Source organism: Melospiza melodia, chromosome 22 (genome assembly GCF_035770615.1).
Source record: "Melospiza melodia melodia isolate bMelMel2 chromosome 22, bMelMel2.pri, whole genome shotgun sequence".
Lineage (NCBI taxonomy): Eukaryota > Metazoa > Chordata > Aves > Passeriformes > Passerellidae > Melospiza > Melospiza melodia.
In genome coordinates, this window is record NC_086215.1 from 13,439,013 (window position 1) to 13,460,472 (window position 21,460).

At 39.3% G+C, this 21,460-nt stretch overlaps 1 protein-coding gene across 1 annotated transcript in view; it reads left to right on the forward strand.

Moving 5' to 3' along the window:
• Positions 1-4,239: 4,239 nt before the first annotated feature.
• RALGPS1 (Ral GEF with PH domain and SH3 binding motif 1) overlaps positions 4,240-21,460 on the forward strand; it is a 75,065-nt gene continuing 57,844 nt past the window's right edge. Inside the window, exons 1-10 of the mRNA XM_063174344.1 lie at positions 4,240-4,346; positions 6,659-6,775; positions 9,397-9,584; positions 11,363-11,478; positions 11,855-11,962; positions 12,337-12,387; positions 15,275-15,358; positions 15,846-15,935; positions 17,560-17,652; positions 19,531-19,657. Coding sequence (XP_063030414.1) covers positions 11,422-11,478; positions 11,855-11,962; positions 12,337-12,387; positions 15,275-15,358; positions 15,846-15,935; positions 17,560-17,652; positions 19,531-19,657 — 610 coding nt within the window. The 5' untranslated portion in view covers positions 4,240-4,346; positions 6,659-6,775; positions 9,397-9,584; positions 11,363-11,421. The remainder of the gene's footprint in view (positions 4,347-6,658; positions 6,776-9,396; positions 9,585-11,362; positions 11,479-11,854; positions 11,963-12,336; positions 12,388-15,274; positions 15,359-15,845; positions 15,936-17,559; positions 17,653-19,530; positions 19,658-21,460) is intronic.

Consider the following 21,460-nt stretch of genomic DNA (forward strand, 5'->3'; position numbering starts at 1 on the left):
TGTTCCTGTATTTCTTCAGGGGTTGTGAAGCCACGTATCACTGACTGAGCAGGTTTGCTTCCTGCTCCTGTAGCTCACTCCTGCTATGGCAGATACAGAACTGCTGGATCCCATTCCCACAGGCCAGGGATTCAGCCTTTGAACTCAGCCTGAGAACCTCTGGTTGTAGATCTAGTTAGAGGTAGAGCTCTTGCACGATTTTAACAGTGTTTGTTTCTGACTGAAAATTTGTATTTTAAAATAAATTTTATTTGTATGGTTATTTTTCAAGATAAATAGTTGAACAGTTTGAATGACTTGACTTGGTGTCATTATTTTGCAATATAAACCGGGAACCTCACACCTCCGCACTTCATCGCCACGTGAAGTAAATGAAGCTAGCTAAGCTGATGCTGTAAGAATTAGTAACTTGCCATTAAGGATTATTTTACAGCATGAACTTTAAAATATTTATTCAGATGATATTTTACTCTTGTATTCACTTTGTTTTTAGATTTGTGACATGAATATTTCTGTGCTGCTTTATTTTGTTCTGATGAATTTGTTTCTTGCTTGTAAATTGCCTTTTTTATGGTATAAAGTCAATTGGAATTGCTGTTTGTAAATTAAAATGCTTCTAGAGCAAATCTGCGGTGTCAGTGTCTAAATTTAGGTATTTAATTAGTGAGGAGTTTGCATTTTGGATGCTATTACTGGACTGTTACAAGAAGCATTTTAATACTGATCTACCAACTAGAAATCAAGTCATTAGAAACAACTACTCTGTCTGAAGTTTCTCTGTTTTGCCAGCATTAATTGCTTCATTCTGAACAGATGATCATTTGAGCTGTGTACTCCAAAACCTCATCCAACTTTCAGAGCAAAACAAAAAATCCAGCCAGATGGTGGCAGTCCATCCTTGCCATTCCAAGGCCGGTCTGTTGAGGAGGACACCCTGCTTCGTTCCTTCAGCAGCATTTGCGTTTTATGTTCTGCTGCTGACATCAGTAGGGGTGATGCTGCTCCCAGCAAGTGTAGGTACGCTCCTTCTCACCCTCGACGTTGAATTTGACAAGAGCATCCCCCCTAGAGTGCAGCTGTAGGCCATGGTTATCTTGACTGGCAGTGGGATTTGGCGGGACTGGAGCTGTGTGGGTTAGTCCCTGAGTCCCTGTTGGTGTCAGAGTATTCCAGCAAAACCTCCCTTCAAATCCCCTTCTTATAATGGTCTGAAATTTCAAGTAATGCAGAATGGGGTAAACAAGACCTGACTATTAGGAGTGGGATAAACATACTGTTGCACTGGTATCCTGGCCACTGAGATGATGAGGTGTCCGGAGCATCTCTGCTATGGAGCCAGGCTGGGAGAGCTGGGGGTGCTCATCTGGGGAAGAGAAGGGTCTGGGGAGACCTCAGAGCCCCTTCCAGCACCTAAAGGGGCTCCAGGAGAGCTGGAGAGGGACTTTTATCAGGGGCCTGGAATGCTTCCCAGTGCCAGAGGGCAGGGTTAGGTGGGATATTGGGAAGGCATTGTTCCCTGGGAGGGTGGCGAGGCCCTGGCACAGGGTGCCCAGAGCAGCTGCGGCTGCCCCATCCCTCTAGTGACCAAGGCCAGGCTGGACTGGGCTTGGAGCAGCCTGGTCCAGTGGAAGGTGTCTCTGCCCATGGCAGGGACGTGGAATGAGATGAGCTTTTAAATCCCTTCCCAAAATCATTCTGATTCTGTGAGTGTTCTGAAATACCTGAATTTCTCTCAACATAGCTGGCACATCTGAATTCAGCATCAAGGGAAAAACAGACCCAGAGATTGGATACTTGTTTAAAAAGTGCTACAAAATACCACTTTCAGCAAAGCAGAAAACAGAAGGCAAAGATTTTGTGAAAAAGTTTTATTAAGATGGCTACAGGGAAAACTTGGTTTATGTTAAAAAGAACCAGTTCTGTTCACCTGATCTTTGTGTACATGCAGACTCAGGCCTCATTGCTTAACTTTTCATAATGCAGACTTCTTGAAAACAGGTTGAGGGAAAGGTAGAATAGCCAATGAATATGGCATATGGAATTTATACTCTTCCAGCAATAATCATGGAGAGAAAATGAATCCAAATCCCATGGATGTTACATTTCATGAGCTATATGAAATAGCATAGTACATTTGTATTGTGCATGGGTTTAGGAAAAATTTAAATTTAATATTATGTCAAAAGTCAGTTGAATTATAGACAGAAACATTTCATTAAAATTTAGGGAAATTATATGGCTGATGCCATTGTCTAAAGTAACATTCCTTGTCTATGCATTCTTTTCCACCAGAGGGTGCTGGCTTATTTTTAAAAATATATTATGTAGGGGTCATTTAAGGCACTGTACATAGCAGAAGCCTAAAATAGGAACAAAAAAAGAAGTTTCCAGTCCTCATTATGACCCCTCAAGAGGAGCAGGTGCTGGGTGATTCCATTGTTAGCAGAGCAGTGTTTATACCCAGGATTTCAGAGGCTGTCCTGCTGTGCTACATGAGACCTACCTGGGCAGCGGACACCACCATTTTACAGTACTTTAAGCGTCAGTTTAGTGACTGTCAGAATCTCATAATCATTTGGATAAGAAGTTAACTGGTTTTCAGATAGTTTTTTTCCAGATTCCTGTAAAAATACTAGTAACTAATGTATATTTTCCAAAGTCTGTAGCACATGGATTGCTGTTTTAATGTTCTGGCACAGTGATACAGGACAGAGAAGAAAATATTTTGCCAGACAGTTCTGTACTTTTGCTCTAGTGGGAACTGATTCTATACATATTAGAGGAAAGTGTGTTGCTTGGCAGTACACCAATAGGATAGACTCAAATAAGAATTAAATGTTTGGAGATTCATATGAAATTAATTTTCTTTAGCCTTTCTGAGGGGCAGGGAAGTGTAGAGAGAATACCTTCTGTGTAGTGCCTTTGGCTTTGATATAGTTATTGGTGTTGTGATCATCAGGACTCATATCTCAAATCTATGTTTAAAGTTATTTTTACAATTTATTCTCAAATTGAATTTTTCTGCTCTGAAAAGCACTCTCATAGACATTTAGTCGTGATATATGAAGATGTTTAAACTGCTCTGAGTTTGATAGGTAATGAAAACCTTTGGTAACCAGTAAAATTGGGAAGACACCTTATAAATGTATTCGGGGCATCATGCAGTATCTCAAAGCTTCCTCTGCATACCCTCACTAGGCTTTTGTTCTCTAACATGCAAACCTGCAGGCCAGTCCGATGGGCTGAGTGGAATCCTGCATGTACCTGCCAGTCCACAGAGCCAATGTTTTCCTGTAGCTATGCCTACACACACTGAGGCTGAGCATTGCTTTTATAGAAGCTGTAAATCAGAGAAAGGTGCACCATCTTTTTGCCTCTTTGCTTCAAGTACCACTCTCAGTTACCAAGAAGCCCACAAAGCTCTATTTTATTGCCTTGGAAGAACACACAAGGTCACTGCGTGACCCGCAGCATCATCACCCGGACCTGAACCTGACCCCGGATTTAGTTTGGAGGTTCCGAGAGGTTCGTCGATGCACCGGGAAGGGAGAGGTGCAGCCCATGCTGCGGCGAGGGGACGCGAACGACCGGCACTTCACTGACTCTTCTCCGGGAGCGACCCGACCTGCTGCTCGGGGCCGGGCCGCGACCGGGAGGGACGCTCGGGCTGTTCGGAAGCCCTGCCCGGACCCCCGGGCTCGCCCCCTGCCCGCACCCCCGGGTTCTCCCCTGCCCGCACCCCCGGGCTCGCCCCCTGCCCGCACCCCCGGGCTCACCCCCTGCCCGCACCCCCGGGCTCGCCCCCTGCCCGCACCCCCGGGCTCGCCCCCTACCCGCACCCCGGGTTCTCCCCTGCCCGCACCCCCGGGCTCACCCCCTGCCCGCACCCCCGGGCTCGCCCCCTGCCCGCACCCCCGGGCTCGCCCCCTACCCGCACCCCGGGTTCTCCCCTGCCCGCACCCCCGGGCTCACCCCCTGCCCGCACCCCCGGGCTCACCCCCTGCCCGCCCCCCCGGGCTCACCCCCTGCCCGCACCCCCGGCTCCCGCCGCTCTCACGGAGCCGCCTGCGCAGCCGCGCTGAGACCGCCAGGGGGCGCGGGCGGGGCGGGCGCGGCCAAGGACGGCGCCGCAGCACCTGCGCTCGCGCGCTCCCGCCCCGCCCGGGCCCATTGGTGCGCGCTCCCGCGCGGGGAGCCGGTTGGCTGTCGCGCGCGTCAGTCCGCGCGCCCCCGCCCCGCCCCGCGGTCCCCAGCCGGGCCGGGCCTCGTCCCCGGCGGCGCTGAGGGTGCCTCCCTCTCACCGAGGGAGCTCGTGGGCGTTGCTGGAGGCATCAAGTCCCGAACAGGTGAGTTGCGGGCAAGCTCCGTGTGCCCGGCAGAAAAGGTGAGACAGGCCGCACAGCCCCTCGTCCCTCTGCCTTCTGCCGGCCCCGCTCCGGGCGTGTGTTGCGGGCGGAGCTCTGCGGCGACAGGCCCAGACGGGCGCTCACCCTCCAGAGGCGCCGCTAGCGGGAGGCCGGCGGCTCCCGGCTCCCCGGGGGCGGCGCGGGGCGCTGCCGCATCGTCGCCCACCTTGGCGGGTCCGGGCGCCTCCCGCGCGGGGCGCGGCAGGTGCGCGGGAGGCGGGGTGGGCGCTGGCGGGGCCGGGCGGCGCTTCCCCGTCCTGCGAGCGCCCGACCGGCCCCGCGGCCTCGCTCGGAAAGGGCCCCGGGCCCCTCCCCGCCCGGCGATGTCGCTCCGGCGCGGGGCCGGCGCTCCCCACGGCCCTGCCCGCCGGCGGGGCTCCGGGGCCGGCCCGGTGCGGTGAGGCGCGGCGGGCACGTGCAGTCGGTGCTGCGCGGCGCGAGTCCGGGCGGACCGCGGGAGCAGCCTGGGTGCGGATGTGGGGTCTGGGGGGAACAGATGGAAAACACCTAGGCTTGGCTACGTCCTCCTGTGTCTTTAGGAATAAATTTGAAAACTATTGGCATATCATGTGGATGAAACCGTGCGGATCTTGTTAAGAGCCTTTACTGCGATCTGTTTTCAATTCACTTCAGATAGTTTTTGGTCTAGCTTCTGCAGGCTTATGTCAGCCTGGGGCTTTGGCATGTAGTGGATGGAGGAATGGATGTTGAAATTTTTGGTTGTAGAAGTACATCATGCCTTTTGTCTGTGGTTTGTTGTTCTGAATCCAACTAAATGGAGCATATGTATTCTTGTCATACTAATTATTGAAAAAATTGAAACGCGTTGGTGTCTCTGAAATACAAAAGAATATTTCTTGCCTCAGAAACCTTATCTATGAATGTTGCAATTTGTCTTTTATGTATAGCTTTGATAGTCAGATATTTTTTCACTTGTTGAATATTCATGCCATGCCTGGTAGATATGCTTCATGTCTCAGAAGGACAGGAAGCTGTTGTAAAGGGCAGACCTACACACGCTTGTTTGTTCGTTTTCTGTATGTTGCCTATTCTGCATGATGTAGCACCAGTTTGAAGAAAAATGAGTACAAAACACTTTCAAACCAAGTTATTTTATTCGTTTTTCTGTTTATTTGCCTTATTTTAGTGAAGACATCTAGAAGTTCATGCGCATAGGAATTACAAGGTTTGCCCTTTATTAAAATGCCACATGATGCAGGGCAGACAACAAGCGTCATGTCTGTAATTTCACTGAAATACTTAAATGGTTGCTAACCCATTTTTAACTTGTCATTTTGATTATTCTCTGAACTAGGATCATTTGCTCATGCAAGGAGTGCCTACTGGATGAGTTTTGGGTGTGTCAAAAGAATACTGCTTTTCTAGCAAAAGATAGTTTGCTTTGATGCCAGTAGGAATTGTGTATAGTTATAGTCAAGAAGAGAGACTTTTTTAAGGGAGAGGTTCTCTAGTGATAGAACAAAAATAAAAACTGTAGTAGAGGCACAGTAGCACCAATTGACCTGCCGTTATTTTTACCTTTATCAAAGCAACATGGGCTTTAATGAGATTTTCATGTCAGTCTATATAAAAGAAGCTGTCTTTGAGATTATTTTCTTCTCATTTGATGTGTAATTTTATTAAACATTAGGTTTTATAAAAGTTGGTATAAGGCAAAAGAGGAGAAAAGGGAAGGGCTATGCCTAAAGTAAATATCCCCAAAATGAGTTACCTAAGCAGTATTTTTCTCAGGTTTGTAGCTGATCATGTTTGTTGGAAGAGCTTTGGCTTTATTTGCTGATACAGAGATAAAAGAATTACTGTATTTGGATTTGTGTCTGTTTTGCTTTGTTTAATTAAGCCTTGAGGAAAATGGTGTGAGGATGAGTAGCATTTACAATTCATAAAGCACCTTGAAAGAAGCGAGTGAAACCAATAAGTAATGTGTGTTGGCTTGGACCTTGTGTTGACTGACAGAGTGAGGGGGAGTTACAAGCACATATTTGGAGTATATGTAGCTATGAAACTTATAATACATTGCTCTTCTCTCTGTGATGTATATGTAGTTCTTTTAAGTTTGGGAATTTGTCAAGTAGCAGTGAAACTAGAACGGGGAACTAACAATGGAAGTTGTGAGGGAGACGTAAGAATAAAAATACTAGAGCACATGTTTCAGGTGAGGAGTGCACAGTTTGAGAATAATTGAGTTGTAAAATAAATGAAACTGTAATCCTGTTTCCTGGTATTTACAGGAATGTTATGCTTTTAAGCAAGAGATAAAACTGCTGAAAAACCAGAGCTAGACCCAGCAACGAACTAATGGAGATGTGCAGCAAGATGGGTTGAGAGCACGGCTGCCTTATTCCACTGTAAGTATGCAATTGTATTTAAAGTTACAGGTATTTCATATTTTCACCTATATTTGATAACCAGAGATAACAGAAGCATCTGTCAGTTCTCTTCTGTTTAGAGAACTTGAGTTGTAGTAGTATTTTACTATAATTTGCAGATATATGTTTCTTTTCCTGCAACTGAAGATTTTTTCCTTTCATGAAAATTCCCTTAAAGTAAAACTTCCCTAAACATATATCTTGGTCTTCTAAGATATTCAAGTTTGCAGACTTGCTTGAAGGGTAATGACTTTTGAAGGAGAACTTCTGCTGGAGAGATTACTGCATTTCTGTCTTGATATAGAACCTTGATGTAAAGATTTCCAGACACAGTTAAATTCCAGTCTATGCAAAGTTCTCCAAATGGTTTCTAATAATTAGAAACCCATACTGTATTTCTTGTCTTAATTTGTCTAGGTAACCAGATGGAGATCTGTCTACTATCTTTACTTAATAGAATTCACTTTATTGTACTTTTTTGGCTTATACAAGTAATTTTGATCATACTATTACTTTACTTCCTGATGCAGTAAGTAATGGTGCAGATAGAAGAATGGAGAGAAGAAAACACTTAAAAGTAAATTTGTAAATGTAATAAATGTTCATTAGAATGAGCTCAGTAATAAGTGAATATAGTAAAGATGTGGGGCGTAATCAGAATAGCATTGGACATTCAAGCCAGCATTGTCAGCTTCCTACTCTTTCATGGTTTTAGCAACTGAGGATTGTGTGAGATATTTCAAATAACTTTTGACAGCCTTTTGCTATGAAATTTTGCACACATCTTTTAAACTGGAAAACTGAGACATTGCATTCCTTATAATTTTGAAAAATAAGACAACCTTATTTTTATTCCACTTGTAGAATGTTAGCTTACCTTTTTGGTGTAGTGACTGCCACATATGTCTTTGTATCCAGGTTGCCCTATGACAGTTAATTTGAAAAGCTGGAATTTTAATTGGAGGGCAGCTTAGTGACAACAAAGGGACCAATGGCTGTCTAGTGTAACATGTGACAAATCAAATAAAGCATGTCATAAATGCATGACTTGCGCATTAGGTGTTGTTTTTAATGTACTGTTAGATATAATTCAGATCAGTTGTGTATTAAGAAAACCCAAGAGTTCAGGACTTGGATTCTGAAGTTGTTTCTTAAACTCATCACAGCAGCTGCTTCTCTGCTCACAGTCAAACTCGTTTGAGTATGTGCGCTGGAGGGGTGGAAGTAGGAGAGTTGAGAGAATTTTAGAAAGGGAAATCAACTTTGAATATACTTTTTCCAGAATTAGAATTGATCCATTGGCAGCTATTGGGAAATGATGCAAGATTCAGGTTTTTTCAGCCTGTTTACTCAGGGACGATGCATGTTATTGAGTTATTTACTTGAGTGATCTCAGTTTATGGTCAGCTGAATTAATCCACAGCCCCATTTTATTTCTGTTACATTTTCATTAGTCATCATTAAATACAGTAAGAAGTTTCTCAGAAAAAGGTGTGCATGAAACTGCTAAATTGTTCATAGTGTATTTTATCTATAGGTGGTAGTGTTGCCTAAAGCACAGTGAAATATATTAGGGTCTCCCTGGTGAAATGGATACTGAAAATACACAAGTGTTTGCTTTGGAAGATCTTTAAAAAGCTATCACATTTCTATGACTAATATTCTGTAGCCTAATTGCTTTGTTCTTAATGAACTGTTAGTAGGCAATTATTTAAACCCAGGCTTTCAAATACACTAGAATTTCTCATGTTGTCCAAATGTCCACCAAGATTTATTGTTTAATTACTTCAAAAGGTCCTTTTGAAATTAAGATATTTTTCATATAAGGCATTATGGTTACTTCGTTGGTTCTAACCATGTTTATCAGTGCCCAGGTAGGGTGCTAGTGCACTTTGATTGCTCTCACTGAACCAGTTGTCCAGCTAATTTAAGCTTAAGAAAGAATATTTATCTTTTGTTAGAATGCTGAAGTATATTTTCTTAAAAGCATGTTGCAGCTCTCAGTTCTCGATTCAGTGTTATTAGGAAGACCATAATCAACTAATGAAAGTAGTAAGTAAACAGTTATTGAAATCAACTCAGCCAGTTGACTTGTGGAGTCTGGAATGGCTGAATTAGGGGTAGTAAAAGCATATGTAGCTCAGTATTTTTCCCTTCAGTGAAAAAAAAATCAATAAGAACAGTGGTCATCAGTGGTTGCTGACATGGCGATCTTTGTATTTGCTGAAAGCAATGTGAACAGTCAGTGACTTCCTCAGATTGCTCTGCTAGCATTCAGAAATTAGAGCACTTTAGTGGACTTTGTTGTGAACAAAGTCCACAAATTAGTGGACTTGGTTGGCCAGAAGTGGTTTTCTGTGCTTAAGTGTCTCCGTGACTTTCTTGTGAGTTTGGTAACTAGTACTGCGACTGAACTTATGGGCACTTTGACTGCATTACATGCATGTTACTAACAGCAATATAAAATTTGCATTTTGCTTTTGAAGAATGTTGCTTCTGTAGCATAGATAACAAGATTCGACAAATGATGGTAAAATAATGGCTCTAAGGTTTGCTTCTGTGCTTGGTTTTGATGGTGGTATTTTTGGGGTTTTTTCCAGTTGTTTTTGCACTGTCTTCAGTTTTGCTTCAGAGAGTGCTCTGTATCTAAATGGGTTTGTCAAATTGGCAAAGAAGAACAGACAAACTCCGGTGTCTGTTGCATCCTGATTTATCCACTTTGCTTCGGACGGCCTATGAAGGAGATCTACTGCAATGTGCCTGTGAACCTTCCGTGCAAACAGATAAGGTGTTTCCTTAGTTTTGATTTTTAGCACTGTTTGTGAAATGCATCATTTTAGTGATTAACCTGAGCAAGTTGAAAGAAATTGTATGAATCAAAAGCTGTGAAAAGAAGTTGTATGTCATTTAAGTGGCTTCTTACATTTTATTGCCAACATTTTGGGCCTCTGATAATTTCTGGGATTTGAGAAATTTCTTTTTAATCTAGTTGGGGTGAAATATGGCAAGTACAGGGGAATATTATTTTTAACATCTTTATGTTGTTTGACAGCCTCTTCATACCATGGGCATAGTATTAGCTCCTGTGTTACTTTGTATGCAAAGTTATGCATTCTGCAGGTGGGGAAACACTTCAAATGATCAAGTGGACTTGACTAAAAAGGATAATTGCTTCCTATGACTTTCATAAAGGTAGCAAAACAAGTGTAGAGAGGCATTTTTTCATAGACGTGAATCTTGAAGAAGTCTTTGGACGTATGAAAAAGCAGTGCATTTTAAATGCTTGTGTTATATTTGGAACATTTTGGGGGGAGGGGGTAAGGCGAGGGGAATCTGTTTTGATCATGTCTAGAATGAAAGTTTCTAGCCTTGCAAGATTTGTGTATGTGCTGAATGTTGAAAGGCAAAAGTATATTAGTGCTTTTGGGTTTAGGTATTAAAACATTTTTGTCTCAGTTTGATATAATGAACATTGAAACTTGTGTAAAACTGAACTTGGGCATGATAAAAGTTCACATATGGGATTTTTCTTTCCCCTTTCACATTGTAATTGATTCCTCATGTCCTGGAGAACGTATTCAGAAAGGCAGGGATGGAGGCCAGAAGAATATTTTTGTGGCCTTAATTTAAATGCCACATGTTAAAGAAATTACATCTACATAATTACTTTCCACTTCAAGATTGTAAGGACTGTTAAGAAGAGCAACTCCAGACCTAGAAATACTTAGCAGTCTGTTAGTGCTCAAAATGAGTTAAACTTATCAGGAGAAAATATAAAGGAAATTGACTTTTGCCTTGTTTAGCAGAGAAGATCTTGGCATTATTTGAAGCAAAATTAGTGACTTGTTTCATGCAAGATCCTGGGGAGAATTGTTTGTTGTTGTAGGAATGAGAAGTGAAGACTTCATCTTTCGAAAGAGAGTAAAATAAGAGGATATTTTTATTCTTAGCTGTTTTATTTTCTGAGGCTTTTTCTGTTGGTGTGATCAGTGTTGTGGGAGGGAACGTGAGGACGCAGAGGGAAATGTGGCAGTTTCCCTTGCTGCGCATATGAGCAGCTACAGCTGTTGATGAAAGAGTCCATTTACAGGAATCAGTGGCAGTGCCTGCCATGGGCTCATCCATGTGTGCTGTGGGGAATGATGACACAACCATGCTGTTTGCTCAGTTAAAGAGAATCAGAGCTTGAGCTGACTTGCTAGTTCTGTAAGCAGTTTGTGATAGCCTGCAGTTTCTGAGACTTTGTCCTGCCTGGGAGGGACTTTTATATAAAACTTAATTCAACATTAATGACAAATTATACAGTTTTTTCCCCCGCCTGCATTTCTGGAGTTGAGTGGAGGTAAGGGTAAGGACTTGGCATCGCTTTAGCAATATTCAATTGTACTCCTTTGCTGGTGGTACCTGGAAAAGAAAAGAGCATCTATCTCCTAAGATAAATCTTGTTTCCTAAGTCCTTTGCTCTGAGTAGGAAAATGAAATATCTTGTATTGCTGGGTTATTTTCTGTGTGCATTTTGGGTTTTTTAATAAATTTGATTTATTCCACAAATAATTTGCTTTGCAGGAGTTTCTGTTTTCAACCAGTGCTGGCTGAGCTGAAACTTCCTGCACCGTGTGGAGAGCATGTATAAAAGGAATGACTTCATGGCCAGTGTGATGGTCACCTCTGCCACTCCAGAGGTACAGTTTGTTGGGTTTTATTAGCTCCTGTATCAAAATAGAAATTTTGGCTTGTTTCAGCTTTCACAGAAGCCCTTTCCACTACTAGTCATATACTAGTAGCATTTGTAAGAAAAAGAACCAACATGGCAAGAGAGTAATTATAGAGCACTTCATGGTTTTTGGTGTTCACAGCCATGTTTTTTTATTGTTGTTGTTAATGATTATTCATTTTGTTTAGTTTTAAATGGCACTTTTGACCTGTTACTCTGTAACTTAGAGCAGCCATGTATTGTTGGTGAGTTCAGAGCAATGTAATTTACCATCAAAATGGAGTCGGTAATTTTGAGATTAATTTAATCATTCTGCAGATAAATCTACTATATTTTCTTTTTAGGGTAGTAGCAGCTCAGATTCCCTGGAAGGGCGAAGTTCAGATTATGCCAATAAAAGCTACGATGCAGTTGTATTTGATGTGTTGAAAGTAACTCCTGAGGAGTTTGCTGTAAGTATAAATGTTATTTTTGCATTTAAGCTTGTATAATACTCAGGGTTACAGAGTACATTAAAAATATGTTAAATATTTTTTCTTAAAAAACCCCAGCTTTTAAATAAACCTCCAGTGTTTTTGAAAACAAATTTCTGACTTTATCAACTTCAATAAAATAATCCTGTCTTGGGATTTAATCATGTAGTGCTGACCTGACACAGCATATTTGTTTTACTTTGCATTTTTTTAAGTCTTTAAGGGACCCTAGCATAGGCTAGTTCTGGTTAGTAAGAAGTATGTGTATGGATTGTAGTTACTGAAGGGCAGATAGAAATACGTCATTGTTAGCTCTTCATATTACACGATGTAAAATTCTGTCTTCATTTCAGAGCCAGATAACATTGATGGATATGCCAGTATTTAAAGCTATACAGCCTGAGGTAGGTTTTCTTGAAACATCTTGGGAAATCAGTGCCTGAGAAAATGTGATGATTCAAAGAATGCTTTTTTTGTTCAAAAATGCTCACTTTCTTGCGCTGCACTAATGTTTTTCTAGGTATATTCCCTGTTAGTACTGTGAATCTTTAATCCAGCATGAGTTACTTTGGTTTGTCATCTGTTGCCAAAGGGGATAACTATGCTTTTCTGGAAGTCTTCTTGTCTTGCTTTGAGTGGAGTGTTTCTTCAGGATAAGTTTATCAAGTGTAAAAATTCTCAATTCTCCCTTCTGCTGCTGTTTTTCAATTCATATCTGATTTCAGACTTTTGATTCCTGCCTCTGACCATAATCTCAATTTTAGACTGCATCAACTGCTTTATAAGCTTCTTAATTTTAAGATTCAGAATAATAAATGCTGGGATTAAATTAGCCCAAACCCTTAAAAGTTACTCTTTTAAGATTTTAACCTTTTTAAAAAGATGCATAAGGGAACCTGAGGCCTGTTGAGGAAAAGCAGTCAAAGTTAACCAAGACGTTTGAAAATCAGTAGTAAGAACTTGAGAAATGAAGAATAAAAGTAGGTGTCAGAATATGACAAATTTGCGTAAAATATAATAAATTTATTTACTGCAAAAGGTACGAGAATCACGTGACTTCTGCTTCAGATGTTTTGACTATAAGACCATGTGTCCATTGTGGCTTGTTGTCTTCTTGTTCTAAGGTTGGAATATCATGGTTTTATGAAGGGCAGCCTGTGCGCCCCCATAATGTCAGCAGAACTGAATTTCTGAAAACATCAGTAGGGGCAGTCAAGTTTACAAGGTTTTTAGTGGAAGGTTCAGCCACCTAATCAGGTCACTAACAAAACAAGTCATCATTTATTATATTAGTTCAGAGAGATTAGCAGACTTCTATTTTGAGAAAATATAGGAAGGAAATAAAAAATTTGTCTATCTGTTGTCTGTCCTTCCTGTCAGATAATTCCTTTTTTTCCCCCAAGAGCACCAAGAGAGTTATGTAGCTGAAAACGCTTTCACGCTTCTGCAATTACATGTGTGCTCCAGGCTGTTGGGGAGAATTTTCTTTCCTGTGGGGAAGAAAATGGCAAACAAATAATGCAATAAGAAATTAACAATGCCCATAAAAAAATCAGAAAAATCTGCTAGCAAAAAATTTTCAATATGTACAAATTGATACATAGATACTTTTCTACGAGGAAGTTTTGTTTCTACAAATATCAGGACAAAACAGTTTTTTTTTTTTAATTCTAACTACCTTTGCCAAAAGCAGAGGTAGTGTCATACTCTGAGGACAACTGAACAACAAAACATACTCTGAGAACAAACTGAAAAACAAAATACATAACTATAGATGTTCATTGTTAAAGCAAATTTTGAATTTACTTTAGTTGCTATGAAACATGTGCCATAGAATTTTATAGCAAAAAATATCCCAAAACAATTGATTTGCCTTTCTTCTTTTCCTTTGTAATTGCTTCATTTTGCCTTTTGGAAATGAAATTCCCTAAAGTGCTACTCTGGCAAGTAGGTATAACTCACTGAAGAGTGATCAGAAGGAAAACTATTGTATTTCTAGCTTCTGCTAGAATATAGATCTTTGAATATGTAGCAGTTACCATGAACTATTAGTTGTTAATTATGCTTCCTGATTTTCATTTTATTGGAATCATCAATATAGTTTGTTTGCCAAAAAGAAACAGCTGTTTCTCTCCTGAATTCTGCCAACTGTAGGACTATGTTTTAAATCAAGAAATAGTCTGTGTATTTGTCATGAAACTCTCCCTTGCTATTAGGTAAGTTATTAGACTAAGAAAGTTAACATTTTCTCGTTGAAATTTAAGGTTTTATTATTTTAACATGGCCTTATGCATGGATGGAAATACCTACAATTTTAGAGTTTTGGTTGAAAAGTCTTATCTCAAACATACAAACATCCTTTAAGTGTGGTATTTGCTGAGGCTTTTTCCTGCTCTTCAACAGCTATTACTAAGAAACACATCTGCATTTTACTTTGCAGAGTTTATAAAAAGGATGAGTAGTTAACAATTCTTTGTTCTCCAGCAGAAATAATTATGCTTACATTTTAGATTTCTATGTGACTTCATTTAGATTTTTTTCCAAGTCCTGAAATTGTAATCTCCACCACAAATTTCAGGGTTTTGCACACTTGATGGGAATGTTTCCTCTGACTGTGCTCACTGAGAAAACTGCCAGCATCCCTCCATACAAAAAAAAAGAAGACAAAGTGTAATTCTCAAACACACAGGGGCATTTTGAATCACTCTCTTTTATCAACCTTCCTGTTCAGTCTGAATTTAAATCTAGTCAAATGATTTTGCCATACACAGGATTTTCCCTCTTGCAATCGCTTAATATCCTTAGGTTACTGATCTCTTCCACTTCTAACAAAGGTAAATTTTGCTGTCTCTTGTAGAATATCTGAGGTTTTTTTCCACATAAATATATGATTTTTAGTATCATATGACCAGACATGGACTTTTCGTGTGGAGAATCTGTGTCCTGACAGATGCAAATTGGCATTTTTATCTGCAGAAGTTTTAAGTGCTGGAGATGGGGATTCAAAATGTGTTTGGAGCTGGAAATGCTTTTCCTGCTGCTCACACAAGCATGTACCAATCTCTAGAGTGTGTTCCATTTATCAGCATTACAAAGAGGCAGAATTCTCTTTGGCTGACTCTGCCTTTTCATATGAAGGTGTCTAAAATTAGTAGTGTACATTTGGAAAGTTGAACAACATTTTGATTGAAATTGAGACTTGTGGTTCTAAAAACCAGAAGAGTGATATAGAATTAGTGTTAAGGAGAACTCATTTCTGTTTTTAAGGCAATTTTTAAATGTGTTTCCTAGGAACTAGCCAGCTGTGGATGGAATAAGAAAGAAAAACACACCCTTGCTCCAAATATTGTTGCCTTTACTAGGAGATTTAACCAGGTATATAATTTGATTACTGTGATGAACAGGTACTGTTTGACAGTTGTCTTTGAGTATAAAGTTAAACGGAACTACTCATGTGAATTAAAACCTGTTTTCCCAAACGAGGATTAAGATTTTTAAATTACAACTCCTGTTTTCAATTGCTTTGTCCACATTTTCATGTTGTTCCTCTAGACCACTTGTTCCTAATTATTAGTTCCTGATTTGTTTTGCTGTGGTGCAACATTAGCAATATTTTTTTTTTTTCTGGGTCTCACTTGCGCATTCAGTTATCTTGGTGTTGTCTCACTTCTCTACCTATGCTGGTAATGCTTCAGGGCAATTGCAGTGATACAGGTGAGAATTCATGGGATCAGAAATCTTTTCTTTCCTTACCCTGTTTTCTTCCTGGAGCATTGTGAGAGTGTGCAAATATTTCATCTAATAGGCTAATAAAGTCCATTTTTTTGGTAATAAATTAAAGTTGTATGTGTTTACCTTATAGGTCAGTTTTTGGGTTGTACGAGAAATATTAACAGCACAGACCTTAAAAATAAGGGCCGAAATACTGAGCCACTTTGTGAAAATAGCTAAAGTAAGTGCAGATTTCTTACACTATCATTCAAAACCTTAATTCCTTCGTGTTTGTTTCTGCACTGCTCCTGTGAGCCCTTGTTGGATTGCAGAGGGTAACAATTCTTCTTTTAGCACATCTGTTATGTTGTACTACATGATTAAGATAAAGGAAAGGAATAAGAACTGTTCTTTTCTATTTGGTTAGATGAACCTACCCAGTTCGGTGTGACTCATCTTGTACCTCTACCTACCAAGTTTAAAAGTGATTTGAGTTGTTGGTGGCTAATTGTGTGTTGACAACATCAAATGTGGTTGTAAATGTTTCTGGTTTTTGTTGCGCACCGTTTTAAAACTTAACTTTTATGAAAAGAAATTCCTTGCTTCTAAAATAGCTATTGTGAGACTTGTATTCCTGCTTGCAATATGTAGTTGCTGGTATAAAGCACTGCTGTTAAAGCTCTGTTATTTTATTGAGTTTGAGCACTGCATTTTACACTTAACTTTAAAACAAACAAATTTTAAAATATTTATCACTTTCACGACCTGCAGTCATTCTGTTTTATGTGACCCTGAGTGACACAGCACTTGGACCCAAGTCCCAAGTGTGAATTTTGTATGTGTGAAATTGCATATGTGTGTAGGTAATTAAAATAATATTTTCCATGTAGTAGAAAACAAATTTTCTATTGTGCATATTTCCAATCAATGTACTTAGCAGTTTTGTACTTTTAGAAGAAAATTTATCTGAGTAAGTTACTGGAACAAAAAAATAGTCCAAGTAATAGGAGAATGTTCGACTTGGAAGTCCTTGGTTGTTCTTAGAAATAAGAGTTGTGTTGTTTGGGGTTTTTTTTAGCCTGCACGAGGGGGAACACTGCCCTCTTTCCTTCTCTTGCTTTTTTACTTTTCTTGCTTTTCCCTCCATAAAGTCCAGATCTTCCTTAAATGCTTCTGAGCAGTGAGTAAATGGATCAGTCAGGGATGAATCCAGTCTCTTATTAAGCTTCACAAAGAAGCTACATGACACAGTTCTCATTTTTGTATTTTACATTTTTATGCTTGTTGTAGCAAGCATTATCACCTTGACAGTTTTATTCCAAAGTATTGTCTGCCTGAGATCAGTGTGTTTTGAGTAATTGTCAAAACACAGAGTAAATTCAAAATAGATTGAAGTGAGGTAAATTTTTCCTATGCAACAGATTACAAAGGTAAAAGTTGTGTTAATTCTGAGAGCATTGTCAGCATCTTCATTGTCAGCATCTTCATGTAATGTTTTTGCTTGATTAAATATTTGATTTCTAAAATTATATTACTTTTTTCAAGAGCAGTGCATCAAATACTTTTTTCCTTTTTTCTGTTCCTGAAGGAATAGCCTTAGAAAATAACAAACTGAAATCAAGTACTGTTTGTATTCTCGAAACTGAAATGCCTATTATATTGATGGGTATACTTGTAAAATTAGCAGCTCTTAAAGTGGTCTTAAGAATCTTGCACATGACAGCATTGGGATAATATTTTGTCTGCAGTCATAGATAATTTGTATTTTATTAATGAAAAAATAATGGTTTATTAATGCAACTTTTATATTAATTAATCCTGCTTCCATTTCCAATATGCTAAAAGCTATTATTCCCTTTTTTCAGAAGCTTCTAGAACTGAACAATCTTCATTCTCTTATGTCTGTGGTGTCAGCACTGCAGAGTGCACCTATCTTCAGGCTGACCAAAACTTGGGCTGTAAGTGTTGCGTTGACCCTTGTCCCTTCTGTCCTGTTTGAATTCTGAGGGTCTTTGGAATTTGTCATATTGTAAAATCTAGAGAAATATGCTTTTATGTTCTTGTTTTTGTGGTACTGTAGCAGAAGTAGTGGTCTGTTACATGTTTTGTGAAAAACAGAGTTTTGGCTGCATCTGTTTTCCTGTAAATTTCCTGTTTCCCTGTGTGTTCTAGAAGCCGCTGGTTGTATGCTCAAGAAAACTTCTGTTGATAAGTAATCTTAGAACACCCTTGTACAGAACGTGTATCAGTGTCCCCTTATAAAACATAGCATATCATTTAATACATTACCTAAAAGAAAGGAGAAAGGCATGTTACAAATATACAAGCATTGATGTTGTGATTATTGTGTGATGCATTTCAGTTTTTATTTATGTTAGAAATTAAAAGCATTGATAATTCTATTTTCAGAAATTCCATCTCTGGAAGGTAGAATTTCTTAGCCAAACTTAGAGTAAACTTAAATATTTCTTTAAAGAGGAATACACAACTATAGGTTACTTCTACTCCATGTAATGTTTAACTATACAAAGGTTTGGGTAATTCTCATCCATTCCACACATGATGGATCGATCACATTGACTGTTCAAACCTTATAAGTCTTATAGTTCAGATCTTACGTCTTGGATAGGTTTATCAAGCTTTTAAAATGCTTGCAACTATCTTATGATTTAATTGCTCAGCATGAGGTTATAATCTAATAAAAATGTAAATGTCTGATGTTTTGAGCAGCTCAATGAAACTAAAAATAAATGGGGAGAATTGGAAATAAATAGGGAAGCTGGAAATAAATAGGGAGAATTGCTCATGTGTGAAATGAAGTATGTGACTAATTTGACTTAGACCTAAAGAGGTGCCAGGCTCTTTGTAGGCAGAGTAGTTCAGAAATACAATACATTGCGGTGGCAGGGCCTCAAGCAATTCTCAGTGCTGCTAAAAAAAGCCAGCAAAATTATTTTGATATATTCATTTCTATCCTTTCTGTTATTTTTTTATTAACTAGACTTAAAAGCTAGGCAGTACAAGAACTGGAATTTTCCAGAGGAAAAGGTGTATGAAAGAATGTGCTATGGAGCAGCTGTCTGTTGTCAGAAAGGACACGTGCAAGAAGCTGGTGTACAGTGCCATAATTCTCCACTCACTCCTAACTCAACTGGCTTTTAAGACCATTTTAAAAATATTGCTGGGGTTTCTTAAAACAGCTGAAACAGAAAATGTGTTCTTATAGCTACAGTTGTGTATTTTGTTTGCTTTTCAGCACCCTATGACTAGGATTTTTGCATTCTTAAATGTTTTTTCTAGATTTCTGCAATAAGTCTTATAAATTGAAAAGATGGATTTAATAGCACAATAATTTATTTTCCATATACTTTTTTTCTGAAAAGTTTTGTCATACTTTTATTAAGGTACTGTTGAAATGGCACAGTTTGCATTTATTTAGAGGATTTTCCATTGCTCTTTGTACTCTTAAGTTTAGAGGATTTTTAGCATCTCTGCTAAGTTATGAGAATGTTGGTGACTGTATTATAACATACTTTTTCCTCTAAAAATGTAATATTGCTGAGGTTATTCAAAACTTACCTAGCGATATGAGAATCACTGACAAATTAGTCAGAAATAGTGGTCATGTTTTTTCATAGCTTAAGACCTACACTAAATGGCCTTTTTTTAAAACAGGTAGCATGTTTTCAAACATTGTGCTGCTTTGGATGATCATGATAAATTTAATCTTAACTAGACTGTGTTCTCCTTTACTCTGGGCAATTCAACAAGTTACTGACTCTTAGTTTTGTGTGGATTTGTCTTTGAAAATTTTATGATCTCCATTTTCACTGTAGCTTTTGAATCGGAAAGACAAGACCACCTTTGAGAAGTTAGACTATTTACTGTCTAAGGAAGATAATTATAAAAGGACACGAGAGTACATCAGAAGCTTAAAAATGGTTCCTACAATTCCATATTTAGGTGAGTGTGAACAATTACCTTATTTATCTGTAGTTCATTGACAGATGAGTGCTAATGTACCATGTTGTGCCCCTGAAGAACCCTGTATGTAGAAGAATGGTTCAATACATTTCACATTTGGGAAAATTAGATCAGGTTGAGATTTTTGGGCTATACATATGTTTACATACTTTTGGAAGGAGTTTTTCCCTCAGGTGCTGAATAAATATACATGTAATTCGATGTGAAAATGTATTAAAAGGGAGACCTGCAATTAAAGTGCTGTCCAGCCTTGATATTGTCTCCTTTTCTTCTGTGACGTGCACGGAGTAGCCATTTGATGAATTGGTTTTTTGGTTGGTATTTCACCTAGAAATATTTCTGCACAAAGGTTATTGTTAATGAAAGTAGTACAATATAATGAGCTATTTTCTGGCTTTATTAGTGATTTAGTCAGATGCTAAACTGCAGCTAAAAAGAATAAATGTTTTTAAATTGATGACCCTGGGTAACAAGAGATCAAAAATTCTGCTTAGCCTTCCTGTGCCACAATTGCTATCTGTATTGCTAACCCCTAATGCCTCAGTAGATTTATCTTCTGTCAACATTTGCACTCTTGCTTTAAGCACACATAAACTTGCATGTGTAACACCCAGCTGGCAGGATTTCTTCAACTCTGTCCAGTACCACATTCTTTTGCTTGAATTGAACATGGTAACTTTTACCTTCACTAGATAAACCCTACCTTGTTCCTTACACAGCTTGAGACTACTCCTGACATTATGGACTTCAGTCATTATCTGTTGCCTTCACAGTAAATCTTCAATTACCTCTCTTCCAAAAGGAAGAGTACTTGGATTTCTTGATCATGTCTTGTACAGATGCCACTTGGCATCCTTGACAACTTGCCTGGGCAGCGTTTCAGTCCTGTATCCTTTTTTTAGGGGAAGAGGGTGCACATGAAGTGTACTGCCTGCAAAATTTAAGATAGAAATGCAGGTTATGTTTTATACAGTTAATTCAGGAAGCTTTTATTTAATAAAACTGACCACCACTCCTAATGGCCATACTTTTAAAACTGTATTGAAAGCTTAGTATCAGTTACTGAAACTGCTTTGTAAATAATTTCAGATTTGAATGAATATTTAGCTTATCAAAAGAGAATATTCAGTTGAGACTTGTTTCAGTGAATAAATGTCTTCGCAAGGAAAGACAGCATTACTTACAGAACAGCTTCTTTATTTTGCGTAAATGAACAAGTAGACCAATAGATGACTTTAGGAGTAACTACTGAATATAAAACAACTGAATTGAGAATGACCAGGAGTGAGGATTTGCAGAGTTCTTGGGAATCCTCTTTGATGCTGTAGAGCCTCTTCTCTCACTGCAAGAAATATACTTGGTTGTGCGAGAAGGATTCTTATTTCATTTGTGGAAGCCTGAGATTGTTTGATATGAGCTAGAGGACGTACTGGGAAATTAAAATTGCCACTGAAGTTTTCCAGTTACTCTGGTTTATAGAATTAGCTCACAGTCTTGTGTAAGAATTGTTTTAATACTACCCAGTTATTACAAAATCACTCCAAGCCACTTTTATACAAGATTTAAAATATTTCTGAAATGAACATGTGTATTACAAGCCTAATAAAAGACTTCGGTAATGAAAGGAAAAAATCTGCATGTTTCCTTCCTAATCCAACTTGAATCTGAAATTCCTGCTGGTCTTTAGCCAGTCTCCTCGAGACTGAATTCTCCTGCATATGTTGTATCTTATTTCATACACGAGACCCTCTTCCTGCTGATGGCAAAGACTAGGCAGTATTG